Source organism: Dermacentor variabilis, chromosome 2 (genome assembly GCF_050947875.1).
Source record: "Dermacentor variabilis isolate Ectoservices chromosome 2, ASM5094787v1, whole genome shotgun sequence".
Taxonomy (NCBI): Eukaryota; Metazoa; Arthropoda; class Arachnida; order Ixodida; family Ixodidae; genus Dermacentor; species Dermacentor variabilis.
In genome coordinates, this window is record NC_134569.1 from 95,129,606 (window position 1) to 95,151,948 (window position 22,343).

The window sequence follows — 22,343 nt, forward strand, 5'->3', positions numbered from 1 at the left end:
TTTCACAGAGAAGTTGTATATGGCTAGTATGTGAAAAAAAATGTGTCCGAGACGTTGACAAGAATAAATCATGTGGGCCGATCCTGGTGATAGTGCAGAGAAGGTTTCAGCTCATTGGCACATACCCCTGTGGGCTCGGGGACCTGCAGTGTAACGCACCCTTGAACTGCCCTTGTCCCACGTGGGACCCAAAGAGGTCCCAGGCACAAGGGTAAGATCAGTTGTTCTTGAAAAAGGTTTTGTGCAACTTTTTCAAAAAGGACTGTTAAAAATTCTCGGCGCCAACCGCACAAATGCGCTAGAGCTATTGCTCGCGCGTTCGTCGTCGTCTTCTTCTTCTTCCTCCACAGCTGGCTTCTTTGTGTAAAAATCATCATCAGCAAACGCTCGAGCGTAATCGTCTTCCACAGCTGGCTCCGTTGCCGCTCATCAGTGCAGCGTAGAATTTCATTTTTCTGTCGTCGTAACGGGGAGACCGCGTTTACGGGGGTACGAGCCATTGCTTAATGGGGTATGAGCCATTCATTGTCTTACGCGACGGACACATTTAATAACAGAAGCAATACGCGAATGTGTGCGCGTACCTATATCGCCACGATGACCACAGATTAGGACAATGAATATGTTCGTACCTGTGTTCAGTGTTCTGGGTCACTTATATGCATCGTGCGCTAAACAGCTTCGCTGGTCATCCACTTTCACCGAGTGCAATGGCAGTGATTTTTTTTTTTTGTAAATTGGAAGTTACAGAATGTCCCGTAGTTTTCTTCATCTGGTCTCTCGTGTGTTTCCGCTGGCTTATTTTTATCCGTTTTACAATGTGCCAACTAGTCCACTTCACCACTTTGCTTCTTCACCATGAGTAGGCGGCGTAGCAGGATAGGGAAAAATTGACTTAAAGCGACTTTCCACACCTTGAGCAATATCTTCCAGGAATTAAGTCAATTCGTAGGAATCGAAAGAGGGCTTTTCTACTGGTGGCCTTTGAAAGAAAGTCCAAGTGCTTAGAATGAAAGCTTCTTTCGCATTTTGAACTGTTACTTTAAATGTTGCAGCCGCGAACTTATAGTCTCTCCAATTAAGTGACTAGGACACTGGTTACAAAGTATTTTTCGCAATGTCACTTTTCTTAGCCTTTAATCACTTGAATACTCCCGTGTTCCGCCAAAAGAAGGCCCACTTTTAGTGATGCGCGCAGTGAATTGATATTTCCTTACGAAGCTTTTTGATATCACCTCTGCTTCACACATTGTTGAAGATAAGGTGAGAGCGAGTCTAATGTAAGATGTCGGCCTTGTTATATATGCTACTTCAGATAGGATATTAGTATTGACATGAAGAGGACCAGAAGATAAGAAAAAAGAACAGATAAAAAGCTAGTAATAAACAAGCAACTCAAGCCCAGACGACAAAAGGATGACGAAAGATTAACTGGGCAAGGATGACAAGCAACTGTTGTCTTCGCTGTTTTGGCAGTAAATTAACAGTGCGAGCAGAGGACAAAGAAAATGACAGGGCCAGGGCTGACTTTCAACTACTTTGTTTTTTCCAGATTATCTTTTGCTTGCGCTCTTAATTTGTTACAATGAGTTATCAACTAGCCCAAACCCACACTTTGCATTGGCAGGTAGGCGAGAACCTGATTTATAATCAGGTCCACAGCTCAACGCAATCGTAGGCAGCTCATCGTTGACTCTAGCTCTCGAAATGTGAAAAAAAAAAGCGTTCACAGATGAAGAAGTAGAAGAAGTAGTAGTAATAATAATAATAGTAGTAGTAGTAGTAGTAGTAGTAGTAGTAGTAGTAGAAGAAGAAGAAGAAGGAAGAAAGAAGTAAAAATAAGACTGCTACTGACTGATATTGATAGCCTCCATCGATCGGCGAGATGAATAGACATCGACAAATTCTTCCGCTGAGTCAGGAGAATGTTGTCCTGCTTCAAGTCGAGGGTTTCAAAAGGTCTACGTGCCCGAGGCTTACCAGCAAGGGCATTTAATAGCCAATGCTATGGATGTGGGAGTGAACATCGACACGCTCGCGCAGAACATCGCACATTGTCCTTTTTTTAGCAGTTTAGTATGTTTCCGAAGCACGCAATTCATTCGAATAACCGTCATTTTCGTTGACGGACCTACACATTTCTTCAACAACTTGCGCTTCGCTCTTCCACGGGTCGCACAAAGGTACCGTAACTTGACTGAAACAGGGCAGCCTGACAATTTCATGAATTTCGTAGCTGCTTTATTTCTGCGCGGAGTGCATTCAGACTTCGCTAATGTATTGTGCGAATCGTACTTCAGTATAGCGAGTACAAGTCCGTTTAAGTGAAACGTTTGCTTCCGATTGCAGTGATCGCCACAGTCGACCACCGCTACAGTCACAATTTTCTATTCAATTCCGTATCCTGACAAACAAGTATCACCGTGAGAACGCAACGAAGCTACACTCATGCATACCCGTAGAGACAGACGCAACACCCCGCACCTTCATTCAAATAAGGCACTTTATTGTTATGGGCGCAGCACTGAAGCATAATGCCCTCCTTGAAATGGCGCCCGCTCAATGTGCCCGGAGAAAATGCACAGAGCTTTGTGGCATAATCTGCGCTGCTCGCGATCACCAGAACTTCCAGCGGGACTTCTTGGCAGGCTTGGCCCGCACGCATTTGGGCAGCTCGGTCTTGCCCAGTGGCAGGCCGATGAGCGTTACGTCTTCGCTCAGATGGAGTGGCTCATCGCTATTTGGCACCTTGTTGCTGGCCAGCACGGCGAATTGAGTTGCTGCACACAGAAGACGACAGGACACTCGCGATTGAACCACATATAAAGAAGTGCTCACATGCTAAAAAGTGCTCATATGCTAAAAAGCACCCATATGCTTAAGTGCTGTCAAGGACTGAAACTCGAAGGTTAAGTAATAAGCTTTAGAGGAAGCCAATAAGCGCGCGAAAAGCATATAGCCTCGAGACGCGAAGAACGTTCCTTGGAAATTGTATAATTTTGAACTCGCTTCATGTTCCGGGTTGTGAATTATGTATTTGTTCCGGTATATATATGTTCTATATATATGCGTTGTCTCCTTTTGTACAAATTTATTGAAATATGTGTACCACTCCCCTCAATAATGCCCTGTGGGCCATGAGGGTATCTGAAATAAATAAATAAATAAATAAAAAGTCAGTATGAAGCAAAGAGCAAATGTGTGTAGCTTGTTTACCCGTTGAGATCAGGACAAATAAAGACTATGCAGATTCCACGCAATGTGGGAACCAATGTTACGTGAAACATTTTGCAGGTAGTTGGCTATCTGGCATGATTCGAGGTTCCCCAAAGTTTCACCCGATGGCTCAACATGTCCGTGTAAGGGGGGCAGTTGTGTGTGTCCGTGAAGGCCATGCCAAGGCGACGGCTCGACGACGACAATGGCTTGACGGCGATGACGATGGCACAACCACTGATTTATTGTACTCCGATGAAAAAATGCTACGACCTCTTCTGTTGCGACCATGGGCCGATCTTGAAAGCGGCAAAATATATTACAGCGTTTCAAAGCGTTAGCTGCCACAGGGGAAGGATGTAGAAAACTGACACGTGCTAGTTACATGCAACTTGTTGATTAACTCACGTGAAAGACCGCAGCAAGATTAAAAATTACTCGCACGTTCCATTCCTGCGCCCGTGGCCTATTGAAAACTGGCACGCGCTCATCTGCCTTTGTCTTTCTGAGTGAATTGTCGCCACGCCCAAGGCTGCGCACGCATGAATAATCTCAAAGCACTATAGTTGGCATTAGAAAATTATACACACGTCTGTGGCTCGATGGGCCGAGCATAAGATATGGCACTGGGCGAACGTGGTTTGAATCCAGCCAGAGGACACTTAATCTTTTTTTTTTCATTGGAAAGGACCAAAACGAAACTATAGAGAGGAACCTGCCGCGCAATGTGCCTGGCATGATACAATGAATGGGAGGTCACACAATGGGCAAGGAAAATAACCAGTGTACTACTAGAGTAAAGGAATGGGTGCCAAGCAAGAGAAGCACACAGAAACACCGCTATTATCCCATCTATAAATATTGAAAAGACAACAACAACATACGTGAACTTTAGAACTGAGGCCGGTGAACTTTCTTTAACCATTGCTTTCATGGATTTCATTGTTCCGAGATTACTTATGATGTCAGAGAAAGTAGCCTACGTTATTTACAGACAACAACGTACATCTTTAAATAGAGCTAATAACATTTTAAAAAAGAAAGGACGGTGGGAGGGGTTCGCTATACGTACGCTGTTCCAGGAAGCCACACTTGCAAGAACTCATGATGGTGAACTTGACGGCGTCCGTGGCTTCTCCCTCGTGTCCAGACATTATCTGCTGCTTCACGTGCAGCTTGCCCGAGCGACACTTGCGGTTGTGGTCTGCAACGAGCATGCGCCGCAGCAAAGTTAGGCGACGCCCGTTCTTCGGTGATTCATTCCCATTCACGCACTCACTGACACTCACACTCGCAGAGGCTCGCATTCACGGGATTTCACCCTGCTTCCACACTCACATCCACATGCATTCACTGCTGGCAAGCTCAAGAACCCCCAACCATCCCTGCCCCCCCCCCACTCCCCCCCGCCCCCGAGCGATGGGAGACCTTGTTGTCCAGCCCCGACCTATCGACCCAGCTCGCGCTGGCGGCTAGGGGCCAGGAACTGCTGGACGCATATGGGACCTGAGAAGAAGGTTCCACCCCATCTGGTGCCAGCGCGCACCAACCGTTACTAAGGGCTCAGTATAAAAGTTGATTCTCTCTCTCTCCCTCTCTCTGCCGGCATCACTCATTCAGCTGACTACAAGAAGTCGCGGTTTGCACCCTATCACGACGACATTGGCAAGTGGGCGTTACCTAAATTAGCTTAATTTAAACGCTAAATATTAACAATGTTAACGTTTTTTACTCCAGAAGTAAAGAAAAAGTTATGGCGTGAAACTTTATTTTTGGGGCTAACAGCTTGAACATGTCCCAAGTGATTATTTTCTCGGTGTTACATTTGAGAAAAACCCAAGTTGGACAGAGCCCATAAATACTGTACGCAAAAACGTTGCAGGATCAGTAGATCTCTTAGAGGGTCTCTGATAGCTTGTGCTTTTCAGGCTTTTAAGACAGATGTACTTTTCGCCTCATAACATTCGCACCGGAGTTACTGCTACTTAGTGTGAGGAAACGGTAAGAAAATATATATATCCTATATATCATCACCCATATATATATATATATATATATATATATATATATATATATATATATATATATATATATATATATATATATATATATATATATATATACAGTGGTAAAGAAACCTCGGATAAACTATAGCACATAAGCTATTGAATAAGAGACTATGCGTTTATGCAACATGCGTGTACCAGTGTTATTAATGTGATAATGTATGACCTATATTTTAATGTTAGAAATAACATGTACGTAAGTGGATTTGTTTGGAAGCGCTCTAATTAGTAGCTGTGCTACTCATTACAGCTACTTGAACAAGTAAACAAACGAACAAACAAACAAACAAGGAATCACATAAATAAATAAATAAATAAATAAATAAATAAATAAATAAATAAATAAACGCATTCCCAAAGCTCTTTGAGCCTATAGGAAGGGCTCGGGTTTGGACAGTGCGAAACGTGTCTGTCCTCCAAACAAGACGAACAACGACACTATCGAGAAGACGCCCGACAACCATTAATTATTCTTACACGTTCGAATGCTTTCATGAAATCGGTTCGTAATTGGCTGCTGAGGGTCGCAAATTCTACGACGATGTACGGCTTTCGCAAGACAGAGCGCAGGGCTCGAACTTTTGAGAGCGGGTTCAAAGAATTAGAAACTTGACGTAAAGAAATCTCTTACCTGCGTGACCAAAGGTGCGGTCCATCTGTGGAAATTGGTACCTCGCCTTGGCTGCAAGAAGACAGAAAAAGAAACTTCGATGAATTCAGAAGCAAAAAGTTAAATTTATTCTTTTTTTTTTGACGACTTCCAGGAAAATGGTGACGCGAGGAAAGCAGACACGAGGCAGGTGTCAATATATCTGTAAGCGGCATGCATAAATATTAAGAATACACTGTACAAACTTAAGACAATCTAACATAATCCACGGTAGAATTAATTCTTAAAATTGATAAGAAATGCGCTTTCTTTACGGGCAGCTCGAGCACATCTGGAGATGTTCAATGACTGCTTACTTATGCATACATAAACGTTTTCAGGCACCTATTGAATTGTTGGTGGTATTTACGGGATGATCACTTTTAAGATTTCCGGAATTTTTAGAAATTGCAGATAACGCAATTCTAATCCTTGAACTGGATTATTCACGGACGCGGAGATTACCTGCACGAGAAATAAGAACATGTATTCAACTAATTATATAAACCAATAATTAATCCATTACTTCACAGCACATATTGCAATTTACCAATTACAGCCGACGAATTTACAAGGCATATGCACTTGGAATGAATTTCCAGAATGAGACCAGCTTCGAGATTTGCGCATCAAACTCACCACAAGAATGCACTGTTCCACTAACTTTTTAGCAAAACGCTCTTTTGTGAATTGAAGCCGAAAAGTAACTGGAACGCCCGTGTATTTCGTGCCACATTTTGGTAAGTAATATCTCGTAACTGGTGTCATGGGTGTCGCAAACTAACCGGCTGCAGCTTGTAAATTGCAATATCTGCCGTAAAGTAATTAAAAGTTATCTAGTGAATTTTCGCTAATTAGTTGAATAATTGTTTCAATTTCTCATGCTTGTAATGTACATCTCTTTGAATAAACCAGCTCAAGAACACGAATTATGCTATCTGCCACAGGCTAGTTTTAATTAATTCCACAAAACTTGAAAATTATCATCCAGTGTTTAATGCCAAAGAGCATTCGGCATCATAGCGCGGCAAAATAAATTAAACTTACGCAGGCTGTGTTACAAAATATATATATTTTTTACTTAGAGATCACTCAGACTCACGCTCACAGGTCGGTCTAGTGTGAGTGAGCCGACTCGTAAGTGAATTTGCCAACCTATGCTCAGCATTGGTGTCTTTAAACTCATAATTGGCGCGTGCTGTGACCGTTGAAGAGGTGACGCGATACAAGCAAGCAGCGGAGGAGTCACCATAAAAGAGTTGCTTGTGCACAGCTGCCGCTTTGACTGAGACACCGCAGTGTGCCACAATGAACCCTTCAAAGGCTGAGCAAGCAAAGCGCTTCGCAGTGAGTCAGGCCAGGCGTCGAGCTATCTGACCTCAGAAGTGCTGTCTCGTTGCACTCGGAGTAGCGAGCCCTCACGTCTCGGCCTTGCACATCAGATAAAAGCTGCTTGAAGTGCTGTCGACTTTTCGAAGCTCATGGCAACAAGGAGAATTTGGTTTCCCGATTTCTGGGGGGGGGGGGGGGGGAGGGTTACATTTCCGGGCTACCGTGCGACAGGAGTGTGCATCGACGTAAGATGAAATGTCATCAGTACTACGGTAAATGGGCACCAATACCGAAGGCGCAAAGGAGCCAAGGCTGCCCATGACGTTAGACAGCGTAAACGCCGGTAGACACCGGCTCGCCAATTCTCCGGTGCTTCCTGCCATAACGTCATCGCGATAGTTATTCCTTTCTCTTTGATTCTCCTTCTCCTTACCTCAAGGAGGAGTAACTGGCTAGAAAGCATTAATCCACGTCTACCTCACAGCTATGCTTTAACAAAACTCTCTCTCTCTCTCTCTCTCGTCACTCGGAACACGACTTGGCTGAGCTGTACTCAATTGGGACATAGACAGAATGGTCCGATGTATCCAAAGCTATAGATCCATGCATGAGAAACTTCTGTGAGCGCGTTTACAAGGCCGTTAGGAACACATGGCTGTGATGATTTGGGGAAAACCGTTAATTTGTTAAGCGTATGCGTACGCTACAGAACGTTGCAGAGCCCGCAACCAGCCCCACCACGGCTGAAGACTATAATGCTACAGCGGCCACATACACATTTCTTAATTGCAGTGGGAGTGCAGCGTACTTCGATCGTTGCTGGTTACCTATAGCTTTTATTTTTGACGTTAATCGGGAGTGTCCCTCTGTAGAGCTGACGCGATGATGATCACTATGGTTGTGACCGAAGGTGTACCTGTCGTGAATTGCCGAAGTGGGACACCTTGTGCGACTTACGGTTCGCAAGCCTATAGGCTTCGACATTTCTTAGTTGTAGCGCGTGTCCCATTAAGTTATAAATTATTTTGTCCACCCGCAAGCACTATAAGGTAGCTGGGAGATGGTGCATCCAGCCTGTGCATCTAGTTGTCCGGATAATCTGCCTTTTCAATGTCAATCTGAAGTGACCCCATGGCTTTTCTCACCGACTGTTCTTCACACGTTGTTTCGTTAGCTTTTCATTTTAGGTACTCGAGCAACGTTACTATTTTCGTGCGAAACATTATGTCTGCTCAAATTGTATCGCGCACAATTAATTCGACTACTTGCGACTATCGTTGTTGCGTTGCGCAGCAAACTCGCGCCGTAAAATAATTATTTGATTAATTAATTATAAATTTTCATACTCTCAGGGCCCGAAGGCATTGCAGAGAGGAGCGGAGCTTCTGTGAATTTAGTGGCATCAGGGATGGCAACGATAGCGGCAGGAAGGTGGTCCCAGTCGTTCGCAGCTCTTAGTACGAAAGAGGTTGAGCAGACATTTATGCGGCTTGATGGGACAGCAACTTTGTATCGATGATCAGTGCGGGATGAAACACGTGAAACACAATAACAAGCACTGCAGCAAATGAGTCTCCGTGGGATTGGATTGGAGCCATTTTTATTTGTGCCTGCAGTTGGGACAGTGAGCGAGCATGAAAGAGATGTGCTACGCAACTGAAAAAAAAAATTGCCGTGTGGAGTCTGTCATGGTCTTAGAGAGCAGTGCCGTCCTGGTGGTCAGCGGAGAAGCGAAGTTAGCACGATACTCACTCGCCGGACCCATTCTGCCCCTATCCTTCGTGCTCGTGTTTGTTTGCACCTTTATAACCACCGTAGAGAGCGCTTATCGCTTCCTCCCGCGCTACCTCTGCATAGATTGCACCCTCCCCTACTCGCCGACACTCGTTCTGAGATACCTGTATGGGACCGTGGCTTATCAGTGCACAGTGTCCACTGGTGTCTCATGAAGACGTCGCCCGAGGCATTTCCGTTTCTCAGTTGAGGCTCACACCTCGCGGTAATTAAACGTCGTCTCAACACAAATTCTTCGAAACGTCGTAGTTAGCCCAGATAACTGCCACTACTATTTTGCGACCTTATTGCTCCTAATTCAGGGCAGCGGTAAGTACTGCATGGCCCTGACTCAAGCGTGTTTTTTTTCTTTTTCCTAGCTCGGCAAAAGCCATCGAGGTTCTCGAGCACCTGAATGCTGAGGGGGTGCGAAAGGAGCAGGAGAGGAAGAGAGGGAACGATAGCGAGGTTAGTCAGTGCATATTTAAAGAAGTGCTTTAAACGAGGCCCAAGTCGAAGATGGCGACCAGGAGGCCCATAGAGCCTTGCTAACTTTCATACAGAAAACTGATTTGGCCTCTCGTTTATAGGCATTTTCTCCGTGTTTCTTCTTTATTTTGTCCGTGTCTCTGTCATTTGTTTATTTCCAATTTTTTTTCCCATTTCTTTGTTTCCTATCTTCTTCCCCTCTATCTCATTCTCTCCTCCTGAAAGAGTAAGCAGGCGTTGTACCCCTCTAGGTGGCAGTTGTCAGCCTGCTCCCTCCCTGTTTCGTGTGCTTGTATGTTTCCATATAATAATAATAATAATAATAATAATAATAATAATAATAATAATAATAATAATAATAATAATAATAATAATAATAATAATAATAATAATAATAATAATAATAATAATAATAATAATAATAAAGAAGGGAGACAGGACCGAAAGAATGCGCCGTCTACAACCAAGCGTTTAACTGGAAAGACCAAGGACACATAAGCAAGCTACAATGATGGTGCGCATGTGCCACCTGGACACCCGCCTTTGCCCAGTTGTCGCTGGTGCATGTGTCCTGCCTTCCATCCCGGCCTTGCCCCTCGTTTTGAGCCCGTCTTTAAATATAAAGCTGTAGCAACTTGCCCAGTTTGGTACTATTACCCTGTGCCTGTTGGTTACCCTTGTGCTGGCGAAGGGGCGATAAGTGAATTAAAGGTGATATAAGGAGGCACGAGGTAAATTAAACAATAGATAGATAGATAGATAGATAGATAGATAGATAGATAGATAGATAGATAGATAGATAGATAGATAGATAGATAGATAGATAGATAGATAGATAGATAGATAGATCTGCACTTGTGGGATGTAGTGCACGACAATTCTCAAGGTCTGTCACTCAGCCCAACATGTCCCTCGAGGAGCGCAACAGCGCGTTCAACGCGATCTGTGCCGAGTACTGCCTGGACCAGTATCCGAGGATTCTTTCTTCTGATACAAAAACCGATTGTCCGGTCGATCACACGCGGCTGAGAATTATTTTCTAGGCGCAGTGTATCGGGCACTGTAGCGAGGGCATTCGCAAAGGAGACGCGAACTTTTGCTAAAAAAATAAAGAATGACCATCAAAAGCGTCGTATGCATTCATAAGTTCATAATCTCCGCGAGCTTCTTGGCGCAGTAACGAATGAACGACAGGAGCATGGATGAGATTAGACGAAAAGAAGGCTGCACTTTCTATTCAACTCGTAGTATCGACGAGCTGTTAGGACAGCAACGGATGACGGACACATTTACGAACGTAATGGCGCGCCCGCTGGCCGCGGCCGTTTGGGAAGGCCATGCGTTCCTTAGTGCACTTGAATGAGCTGAAAGCATAACTAACAACAGAAACGTTGCAACAATTTTTTTTAGTTGCTTTCGCTTTTGTTACATTTTCAAAGCTATCTATAACACGGTTTGTGAGAGGCAAAACAGGCTTTGGCGCTACAGATGCCTTGATCACTGGGCGGCTTTATTTTTATTCACAGTACTTCAAGAACTTTAGCTTTAGATAAGACCACACGAAAAAAATAAGGCACGTTTCTACTAGACTTATTCTTATGGTTGCTGTCTTAGAATAAACACACTGTAGGTATTCCAGAGCGCTAAAGTACCTTTGCTTGATCAAGTACTATAACTTACACAGCACTCATTGGAATGGCTGACAGTGCTACACGTGACGACTGTGGCCGCGAAGAGAACATCGACCACTTTTGTGCCCCTGTCCTCGAGTTGATATACGAGCTCAATTAATGTACAATGCATTGTGATGACTTATACGATCGTCCACTGACCGTGCAGAGGCTACCGGGATACCGCCCACACCGTACGAATAAAATTCAGTTGATAGTTAGCGCACGTCCTGTTGTCTTTCATGTCCTTGTCATTTCAGGGCTATGACTTCAATTCATCTGTACGTACGCCCAGAAAGAAGCGAAGGCATTTTTGTGCTCGTTGAGGGCTACTGATCCTGTGCGAGCGTCTTTTACTCCATGGCGATGTCCACGCACGCATTCTCCACGTCAATACTTCGTCTGTGTTTCTCGCTTTCATATGTTATTTTTCTCTCTCCCAGTGTAGGGTAGCCAACCAGACGCGTTTCTGGTTAACCTACCTCCTGCATTGTCTTTTTCCTTTTGCTTCCTCTCTCTAGCTCCTGGAAAACATAGAAAGAGAAGAAGAGCAAAACTTACGTTTCACGTTCACGATAACCTGAGTGCTGGATCCGTTAGAAACGGCTGTAATAGAAAAAAAAGAGTGTTCAAGTTATTTGTTTTTATGACACTTTTGGTGCAATGTAAGCAAGAGTTGATGCAAAACTTACTTGAAAGGCTGAGCTTGGGCGCCCACCAAGGTTGTATTGCTGTGAGTAGAAGATGTGACGTAAACAAAGCTGGTTTAGTCATAGAAGCTTTTAGATAGATTTGAAAAAAAAAATTCTCCCTGAATTATGTGCATTTCCGGGTGTTTCAGTAGTGGCTTTGTAGACCCGCTTCTGATACTTTCATCAGAAATGTGTTTGATATCTCATGATCCTTCAAGTTTTTCGAGAAGTCGGACTGTCATATCACATCGATTGGCGCATAAAGGCTGAATTTATTTATTTATTTCATTTGTTTATTTATTAATTTATTTATTTATTTATTTATTTACTTAATCATACTGCAGGCCAATTCATTGGCCCAAGCAGGAGGGGCATTACAACAATAAGTTTGAAAAGTCAAGAGGCTATACAACAATAAGAACAAAGATCTACCTCTAATTCAACCCTATAGACAAGTTAGCAAGAAAAATGACACAAATCGAGAACACAAAAGAAAAAAGTGCGAAAGTACAAATAGGCTTTCACATAGGTAACCAAAAAAAAAGGGGGGGGGGTTGAATTAAGAGATGAATGGGAAATTAAAGTTTGCATATCCTTGATATCTGGCTCATTACAGGTTATTTGCATAAGTTGATGCGGAGATAAAAGAATCCAACATATTTAGTTGGGCACAACATATTTTTTTAGTCAAATGCAACGTTTGCATGTCAAACTAAAGTATTGCTTGCACTCTATCTCTGGCCGCCCAAAAGTTGTAACTGTGTTTTGGTTCTGCTGTTTACGCTTACTTGTTTTTATCTGGGATGTTATCCCACAGTGATAATAAAATTAATTAACCGTATCATAAAACAGGCAGCAGATACAAACTGCTAGTAATATAACCTCATGGACATACCGGATATTATGCACAACAGCGCCTTGAGCCTTATGATAATTATTAGGCCACATGAGCCGTAGTTGTCCTACATTTAATCTGATCCCTCAGTAGAAGGACTCTCACTGTCGCTGGCCACTATTACAAAACAGAGTAACGTTTTCTGCAACCTGACTGCGGTACGGAGTAATCCGGGTGTCAATATTTCTTGTTCAATGAGTTACACGAAAGCAAAGAACGAAAAACAAAACGCAGTATTCCAACATGCGGTAAGGACCGTGTAAGTGAAGTAACGCCAAATGAGAGAATTATCGGACCATCATTGCTTAAGAATTTTTGTCATGCGACACGCATGCAAAATGACGCGCTTGCGCTAATACCATAGCCACTTCGATTCTCTTTGATGCTTTAAGATTGTAGCTTGTTCGCAGATTTCACATTCAGTCGAGGGAAGGTAGAAACGATGGGCACAGCTCGCTTGAAAGACGGCGCTGCGTTCATAGTTTCACATAACATTGCACAGTAGATAGTCCGCTTAAGGTAAACGAGGAAAACTCAGAAGGGCAGAACTTGTCATTGTTAACAATCTAACATTCGCAAGCCAAGGGAGTGCAAGAGGCATATGCTCTTTCACGATACCTCTATACACGTCCTAAATAAGTGTGGGAGTAAGACTTGTACATGGGCGCACACCTTTTCAACTTGTAAATTTATCCGTGATTTGTTTCGCCTTTTACATTTAGTAGACGTATTTCAACATAACTGAGACTAGAAAGGCTGCCGCTACGAGCGACGTGATATTGCAATCACCATTAAATTGTGTTCCGCCGAAGTGAGAACACCTCTTCATCATCTGTTGCGTGTTGAAGTCAGCGCACTCTTATTTGGCCCCAGTCAAGCTCGGGGAAAGCCTTACTCACCAGACTGGCTGCTGGCCAAGAAGGCGTCATCCGGAATGCTCACGACGGCAGCTGTCGGAGGGAGCGGGAGACAGGATCAAGCGCGCAATTCGAAACACCTCTCGCTCGAACGTGCGTTTAACCTTTCGAAATATCTTGGCAAACTTTGTTGCCAGCATTTCCTTGCATCATTTTTTTTTCACATTCAACAGCCCTTGTGCATCTAGAGTTACCACATTCTCAGCTTGCTTATCGTTTAAAAAATAGAATAAAAAAGCGCTTGATATATTTTTTAAAAATGTGGGCTACATATAATATGAAAGCCTCTTGAAAATAAACTATACAAAATTCTTTTTTTTTTCGATGGCATGCGCAATAGTGTTGCGCGGCTGGTCTAACTAAACTGAAAAAAGCTTTCTCATTTAATGTTGGTTCAATCGACACGAAGTGTAGAGCATGTATTTTGAGAACGCACAACTTAAGTTCCTCTATTAACGTTAGCTATTCGAAGGTGAATAAAAATATGAAATTATCGGCAGTCCTGTTACCTAAAAAAATTTCTCCGCTGCTCTGTATTATCGGTGTTTTCCATACGCGCCCACCGTCTCTCCAGCTACTTCTGTTCAATCTTGGGCCTATACCCGTCGCAGTGGCTCAGTGGTTACGGCGTTGCGAAGTTGAGCATGAGGTCGCCGGTTCGATACCCGGCCGCGGCTGCCGTATTTTGATGGGGTCGATATGCAAAAAACTCTCGCGTGCTTAGATTTAGGTGCACGTTAAAGAACTCCAGGTGGTCAAAGCTAATCCGGAGCTTTCCACCACGGCGTCGCTCATAATCCACTCTGCAGTTATGCAACGATAGAATCCCTCGAAAAAAAAAAAAGAACACCAGAAAGCAGTCATGGACCTGCTACACTGGTTCAGTTATTTTACTGCAATGCGCGCAACGATGGCCGCCGTATACTTGCCGCATTCAACAACACAGAACACGAGCCCCGATTCATTCTTACTTGGAAAGTGCGCAGTCACAGAGATATTCTGTCGTCTACAGTGAGCACTTAAATGTCACATAGCTTTATGCAGTCGCTACGACGGAAGCCTTCGTGCCGAAGGACTAAGCGAGCACCAAGTCGGCTTCTTATCGTCTTCTCCGAAACAGTTTCGCTGAGGCTCATTTCTACCAGCCCAGCGCGAAAGACGAAGAAAACGTGCCGTAACCCATTACTTAATGTAATCCTTGTGTCGTCAAAAAAAAAAAAAAAAAAAAGAACTCATCCAAATCTGTTTACCACTCCGGGCTCGCCTTCAGGACACCGAAAACGAAGCGCTGCGCGCATACTGTAGAGAAGCGGGTTAGGTGCTCCGCCATTAAAACTGAACCGATGCAGCGTGTCCAAACTTGCAAAGCAATGACCAGATAGACAGGAATAATAATAATAATAATAATAATAATAATAATAATAATAATAATAATAATAATAATAATAATAATAATAATAATAATAATAATAATAATAATAATATAGACCAGGAAGAATAAAGCAAAAGAAACAAAAATTGACTATGGCAGTATCACGAAGCGTCGACGCAATGCTTCAAAAGCATCAGTATACCCACTGACTGACTTTAATTTCACAGTTCTCGACAGAGACGACATCTACGACGACGTGTTTCAATGCACAAATGTCACTGTGAGTCTGAGGGGTAATTACCGTGAGTGGAAATAGCTAATCAAACAGTCGACAAACATTGTATTTTTAAGGAAAAGGAGTGCGGATAACTCTTTACTCATATTCGTCGTAACATGGTGTGAAAGAGCAGAGGTGCAGAGTAGACGCCGCAAGAGACACCGTTGCCCTTAGACATGGTAGCCTTATGGCTACCATGTATTCTTTTTTCATTTGTTTCTCTCTATCTCTCTCTGTCTTGAGCTGAAGGTATACTGAGAGCTGAAGTCTAAATACTGAGTTTATAACTGTCGGAGCAACAAAGTTATTTATTTAAATGTGTGTACACATGAAGAAATGATTGTCATTTTCCCCCTTGCGGACAACAACAAAAAATAAGAAGGATCCACTTCTGGTCTAGCGCTAAACGCGCGAGAAATGCGTTAGTATTGCGTCGCACCTCTTTGAGGTCCTGGATCCACGATCACCGCGTTCACCACATTGCAAAGTCGTCTATATATATACGCACGCAAGCTCATCTAAGCCCTCCTATCCCCTCTCTACCTCTACCACGCGACACGCTTCCCATACTTCACATACATACATATTTTTTCCCACTTTGATACTCATAACGCTAACGCATTAAAAAGAACGCTGATGCCGACTGAGTTCGCACTCATACTGACCATATTCTGACTTGCAGTACTGTGTAGCAGTAGCCGCCGGCTCTTCGGAGGCGTCGATGCAGACTGGACAAGTGGCCGGGGAATTTTCTGGGCATGGGCCCTCGTCAGATGTATCTGTTATTGAAAGTATAATATGAACACCCGCTTCCACCAATTCATTTTCTGCACTTTGTCTCTATTGTAATAAAATATTTATGGCACGGATCGGTCTTTCAACAAACGCCGCTAGTTATATAGCCTTAAACGAACGTTTCCGTAAAGCAGAGCATGTGTCCCCATGCGGCTATAAAGGAACTCTGCGTCGAACGAGAGCGCCTCAAAGCGGGGCATTTGGTTTCTTTCTCCTAAAATAAGCAACAATGAATCTTTTTACAGTTTTTGTTTTTGCTCCTGCAACGGCAAGCTGCTTCACCTTTGTTAAGGTCACACTGCGGCGAAGCCACTATAGCAGGAGTAACACGCCCGAAAAGAATGACGCACGGCAGTCACTCTGCTCTTATGTTGTTCATGTGCAAGGTATAATAGTAGCACAATCAACCATGGTAATACTCATGTTTAAAGAGACGAGGAAAGTGCATATTAAAAATAAATGTAAATACAAGCATATTATTAAAGTGGAATGTCATAGCAGTTGAACAATAAACGGTTCTTAAACAATTCTTACCGACCTTAGACATGTCCTCAGTAAAACGTCCCACGTGTTTTCTTTAAAAAAAAATGCCGCAGCGGCTTCAGCGAAAAATCAATATGAATTTCATATATGTTCACACCGGTATTAAGCGCGAGCGCCGTCACTGGAAGCGTTAACGCTGCTGTCGTTTTTGCGTCCAACGTTGTATCACGTGAAAACACTTCAACTCAGTAGCACTCGCATGGCTTGCAGTAAGCCGCGTTTTCGCGCGTCTTAGGAGGCTTGTCTCAATATTTTTTTTTTAACTCCAGGAACGTTTACCTCTCGTCGTCGACAATCGCTGTACATCGCACTAGCAATCAAAGTGTTGTCTTTTCAGCCTCGTAATGCTACATTCGATAGCATCAAGGCGCTCATCATGGAGCTATCCCAGCCGGTCCCAGTGCACGCTCTTGTTTTGATGGGTGTCGGCATATCTTGATGAAGAAAGGCACTACGACCTTAGTTTTTATTCACCGTCATGGACGTGTTATGTTAGCGAACCGTAGTGGCGGGTTCTCGCATTTAGTTTTTGCGATATATCTGCGTTGACAACGCGTGGGCTACACATGCTCCCGATGGTGTTTGCCATCGTGAAAAAGGAATATTCTTTGGCGTACCTTCTTTTTTAAAACGCAAAATCGATGAGGAATGCTTAGAATGGCGTGGCACAAACGCCACATAATATTAGGCCATTTATACGGTATTAGGCACGAATATGATCACTACGCGCCCCCACCACAGTTTCATCATATTCTATTTTTTTTCTTGATCTTCATTATATCAAAAGCTGAAAACTACGCTGAGTCTCATTCTCTTTGTCACTCAGTGCTGAGAGACATCAACAATGCACGATTGTCCGCCGCCGTCCGTTGCCTATACGCAAGAAATGAACGAGGCACTCATCCAGAAGGCTAACATAATTTTGCACATGTAGACATGACTAATGTTTCTCGAAATAATTTCTGAGAAACTATGTTGGGGCTTCAAATAAGGAAGACGCTAGATGGTTACACCACAGAGGTAAAATGCAGGTAGGAAACGTCATGTAACACTAGACGGGCAAATACCATGATTTGAGGGAACGACAGAGTAGCACAGAGGTACTCACGTGGTCAGCGATAAACTATACCAACAAAGAGCTCTTAATCATCATTGGAAGGATTCTCTGTCCCGTTGAAGTCCACTAAACGGTAACGGTGCACCCGATAAGTTGCAATACGGCGCAGTATTCTGCATCTGACAGTTGCGCGACTTCTTTCCCGTACTCGAATGTATCACTGTTAAGGACCACGTTTCCTAATTTTGAGCATTGCTTTAAAAGCAAACCTTCATTTTTTTTAACAACTGATGGTTCCGGAAAAAAACTAGCGCGTCGTTTATTTCCACAGAGTGTGCAGTTGCCGCGCAGTCGCTATACACAGCAAAGTCTGAGGGCGCGCAAGAACGAAGAATTTTCTCAAACAGCATAATAAAATAGTCAAATCAAAACAAAGTACCTCCTCGGGTAAAAGTATTCGTTACACTCTATGAAAATTGCGTGCCCATACGTAGAAAAACATAGTACGTGTTCTTGTCCTTGTATGTGCTTCACAAGGAAGACGCTCCACACGTGATCCAACTTTACATGTCCCTCGGGCACTGGATGTAGACGGCGCGGCAGTATGTCCTCGCTCCCACTAATGTAGTGCACAATGAACAAGGCTCAATGTGACAGAGTGGTGTGCTTGTAAGTCAGCTTTACGCCTTATTAACCTTCATTCCCACCCATACCCCGTCCCCCTTCTTACTATGCATTCTTAAGGGATGTGCGCTACACGTGTCCTTTATTCAAAGCAAATGATTTACGACATATACGGTGAGAAACCACTGAGAGGCTATGAAAGCACTGAGACTGCCTGTATAAGCTATTACATTGCGTAGTGCAACCTGCTTAATGCACGTATTCCTGGACGCCGCTGAGATTGCGCACAACGCCTGCTGCGCGGGTTCTGGAAAGCGCACAACGTAAGCACAGTGAGAACCCCTTAAGCTTTCGCTGTCTGCGTACGTGAGAAACGCGCAGGCTTACTTTTACTTTTTTCTCCTTTTTCTATCGAGAAATTTATTATACCATTAATGTACAACTCACCTCCACCGTCCTCCACTGGTATCTCGAGTTCTGGCAATGGCAGTTCGGTTTCCGGGCCAGGATCGATCCTAGAATCTTTGGTGTCGCCTTCGACCGGGCAAGAGGGAAGCGTGTGCATGCCGTATTCAAGCGGGTACAACTTGGCGCCCGAGCCAAGCTGCAGCACCCCGTCAGAGAGCTTCGACTGCTTGTCGACAACGAGCAGCGCGTAGCCGGGCAACTCTGCGGAGGAGCAGGTGTGAACGGTACCGCATGACGCTCGAAAAAGAAAGAAGGCAAATGCTACAAAGAAGTTACACCCACAGATCACTGTAAGCCACTCGCAAATGACGGTTCAACGTAAAAATGGCTGATGGAGTAGAATACGGCAGAGGGATGGCTTTAAGATCAGACAGTGCTAGTTCACAAGGGCATCGCCATTTCCTCAACGGGGTCGTGAATCGTTGCTTTATCTTTTCCTCTTCCCCGATTCGTGCATCGGATATTTTTTCGCCGCTTCCGTTGAATCGCTGAAGATGAAGCGAAACCCATCATCCTCTGTTGTCGTCATGCGCGAAGACGCAGTACATTCACGAACCCATCAGTGACAAAGAAAGCAACATGCATAGCATAATCACATCTAATAAAACGAAGGTCGCAGGCACACCACGTAATATATCTGGGCGTCTAGCATGTTTCAGTGAAAAGAAAAGAGGTAAATGCTCTGAGACCAAGAAGTCACAGCTATGTCGAATGCTTGCTTAGTGCGCAATCCTTTAACACGGCAGCGGACTGAAAAATAAATGGTATTTGCCTATGGTTTGCATAGAAGCTGCGCTGTTTATTTTCGTAACGTGTAGATTAGCACGTGCTGTCATTACAGTGCAAAAGTACTAAGCCCGGTTTTCATGACAATTCAAGCCACTGCGATTATACCATGTGTTAATCTTTCTTAGGAAGAGGAAAACTAGCCTACGCTTACAAGAGGCCAACATTCTTTTAGCTAACATGGCCCCAGCAGTCACTAATACGCCGTAAAGTAGGTAGCTAAGCTAGAAAAACGTGAACTTAGTAGAAATAATGAAAGAGCAGCAGTAAAACGAGAGAGACAGAAACGTACGGCTCTTGAGTTGCTGGCAGGGACACTTCTTGTCGAGGAAGAGCTGCAGGTCGTACGTGTCCGCCACAGGGTCTGAGCCGCGGCTCACGTTGTACAGTGCCTTGACTGTGTACGTCAGGCACGAGTCCGTTAGGCTGCCGGGCTCTGCGAGGATTTCATGGACTTATGTAACACGAGTTGCATGCCCATGAGAACAATTTAGGGACTACGTAAGGTTTCATACCCATTAAGCTAATTCTGGCACTATATGATGTCTGCGTCCTGTGCCAGATGGCCTTTATACAAGCGTGGGAGTGAGGGGTCAGTGCAGTGATTTGTCTAAAAGAAGTCCTTCTGACATCGAATGCCCTGATAACGTTTTACACGAATGCCCTTGAAGTTAACTTGACATCGCAACTTTGTTATAGGGTAATTATTATTTAGTGCCATTTCGCCTCTAATTACAACCATTAGGAAGTGTTCCGACTTTTACGGAAATAAGAAATTTTTCGGAATATCAAAAGCAATTTACCGATGGTGAGCGGCAGTCCAAATTCCATCTAGATTTCGCGACATGTATACGCTAAAGTGTAAGGATTTATCAATTTTGTGGAAATCGCGTTGCCAAATGAATTATCTGCGGGCATAAAACAATTCACCGTTCCAGAGAATGTTTTCCGTTCAGCACCCGACACAAATGAGCTTCAAAGAGCAGCCAAAGACGTCGAAATCTGATTTCTTAACAAAGCTTGTCTAATCGTCGAAATATGTACGCGTCTCATAATGGTCGAACGATTGCAGCGCCCAAAGTTCCTCTAGTGATTTAAGTATGAAGCTCCATAAGGAAATATTCATAAAGTTACTTTTATTGTTAATGCTTATTTGATGACGTGAGACCGATACACAAGATGGGAGACTGGTGAGGAATACCTCAGGTAACGCAAAATGACCGGAAAGGCAAAGTTGAGAGATAAAAAAGCAAGAATAAGTAAAAAGGAAAAAAAAAACCACTCTCGTCAATTAACAATTAACGCCTTGTCAGACACAACAACAGATTAAAAGGAATCGGGGAACATCAATTCATAAGCTCTGTGAATGTGAAGTGGCAAGTACGACTTACGAAAATGCAAGAAACAAACGAGAATTGCAGAACGAGAATCCCGGCCATGGCGGCCGAATTTCGATGGGGGCGAAATGCGAAAACACCCGTGTGCTTAGATTTAGGTGCACGTTAAAGAACCCCAGGTGGTCAAAATTTCCGGAGTCCTCCACTACGGCGTGCCTCATAATAAGAAAGTGGTTTTGGCACGTAAAACCCCAAATATTATATATAAGATCTAAGTTTATCAACATTTCTGCACAGACCGAGAATGTTTAGGCAATTCACGGTACTTTCGTGGGCTTGACGACTTACCTGGTTCGGCTAGCGCGGTCTCAGTAGGCGTTGCATTAACTGTTGGAAGAGACACGTGAATCAATTTGTTAGACAGAGCGAATGGTTATAAATTATTAGTACGCTTCATCGCAGCGCCGTCGCACCGATTGTAGACTTGCCCCGGTGCGAGCCGCATGCTTAAGTGATGCCTCAAGTACTTCCAACAGTGCAGTACAGAGACTTCGCCGGGTCGCACCACTTGCATGTTTGCGCCGTTCAGTTATGTTGGGCAAACTTTACTGAACCTAACAGAAGCGTTGACTGAAAAACGAAGTATTAACGAACAGGAATCAGGAACGTACCTTTGATGACAACACTTAGGTTTGTGCTGAATGCAGTCTCTTCTGAAATGTAACGTGAAATGCAGTTTATGCGCAATGCATCTTCAGTGACTTATTCTCCTACTTGCCGTCGTTAATGAGAGCTCGACAAAGATGAAAATGCTCACCATTAACTTGAATGTCGGGGAGATAAGCCTGCTTCCATGTGAACCGCCCTGTGGGAAAGAAACCAATTTAGAAGCTTTGTAAAACAGTAGAAGATAAAGAAAAGCGGCAGTGCTCGAGTGGCGATGTAACTGTCGACTTTTATCTACGAATCGTTGCTGGAGTGGCAAAGAATTGCCTTCCTGTCTCTATATATTTTACTTTTCGGTACGATTAGTGCCTCTTCGAACTAGCCACAGAGAGCCGGAGTCAGACACAGCATAACAGTCAGAAGGCAACTGCGGACACAAACCGCGCAGCGTTTTCGCATTTGCATTAATTTACTACATGAACGGTATTAAACTCAAAAGAGTAACCAAACTTAACTGAGAGTCCCGCAGGAACACATTTCCACCTACTTAATGATGCAATTTAAAAACGATAATAGAATGACCGGGCAAGGAAACAGGAGAGGGAGCAGAAGGTAACAATTAAATAAAGAGAAGGAAAAAATTAAAAAAGAGGGAAAACGTCAGAGTAAACGGAACAAAGAAAACAAGAGGATGGGAAAACGAAAGGGAGAGCCCTTGC

General features: G+C 43.7%; 1 protein-coding gene across 2 annotated transcripts in view; it reads right to left on the reverse strand.

The window, feature by feature from the left end:
- Positions 1-2,469: 2,469 nt before the first annotated feature.
- Positions 2,470-22,343, reverse strand: part of LOC142572326 (uncharacterized) — an 85,238-nt gene continuing 65,364 nt past the window's right edge. The window contains exons 22-33 of one of the 2 annotated variants that reach the window (XM_075681343.1): positions 21,776-21,823; positions 21,630-21,671; positions 21,307-21,345; positions 19,914-20,057; positions 18,815-19,036; positions 16,014-16,127; positions 13,682-13,732; positions 11,888-11,926; positions 11,757-11,801; positions 5,914-5,964; positions 4,289-4,420; positions 2,470-2,780 (exon numbers count right to left, since the gene is read on the reverse strand). In XM_075681343.1, coding sequence (XP_075537458.1) covers positions 2,617-2,780; positions 4,289-4,420; positions 5,914-5,964; positions 11,757-11,801; positions 11,888-11,926; positions 13,682-13,732; positions 16,014-16,127; positions 18,815-19,036; positions 19,914-20,057; positions 21,307-21,345; positions 21,630-21,671; positions 21,776-21,823 — 1,091 coding nt within the window. In that variant the 3' untranslated portion in view covers positions 2,470-2,616. The remainder of the gene's footprint in view (positions 2,781-4,288; positions 4,421-5,913; positions 5,965-11,756; positions 11,802-11,887; positions 11,927-13,681; positions 13,733-16,013; positions 16,128-18,814; positions 19,037-19,913; positions 20,058-21,306; positions 21,346-21,629; positions 21,672-21,775; positions 21,824-22,343) is intronic. The other variant, XM_075681344.1, reaches the window with a different exon arrangement.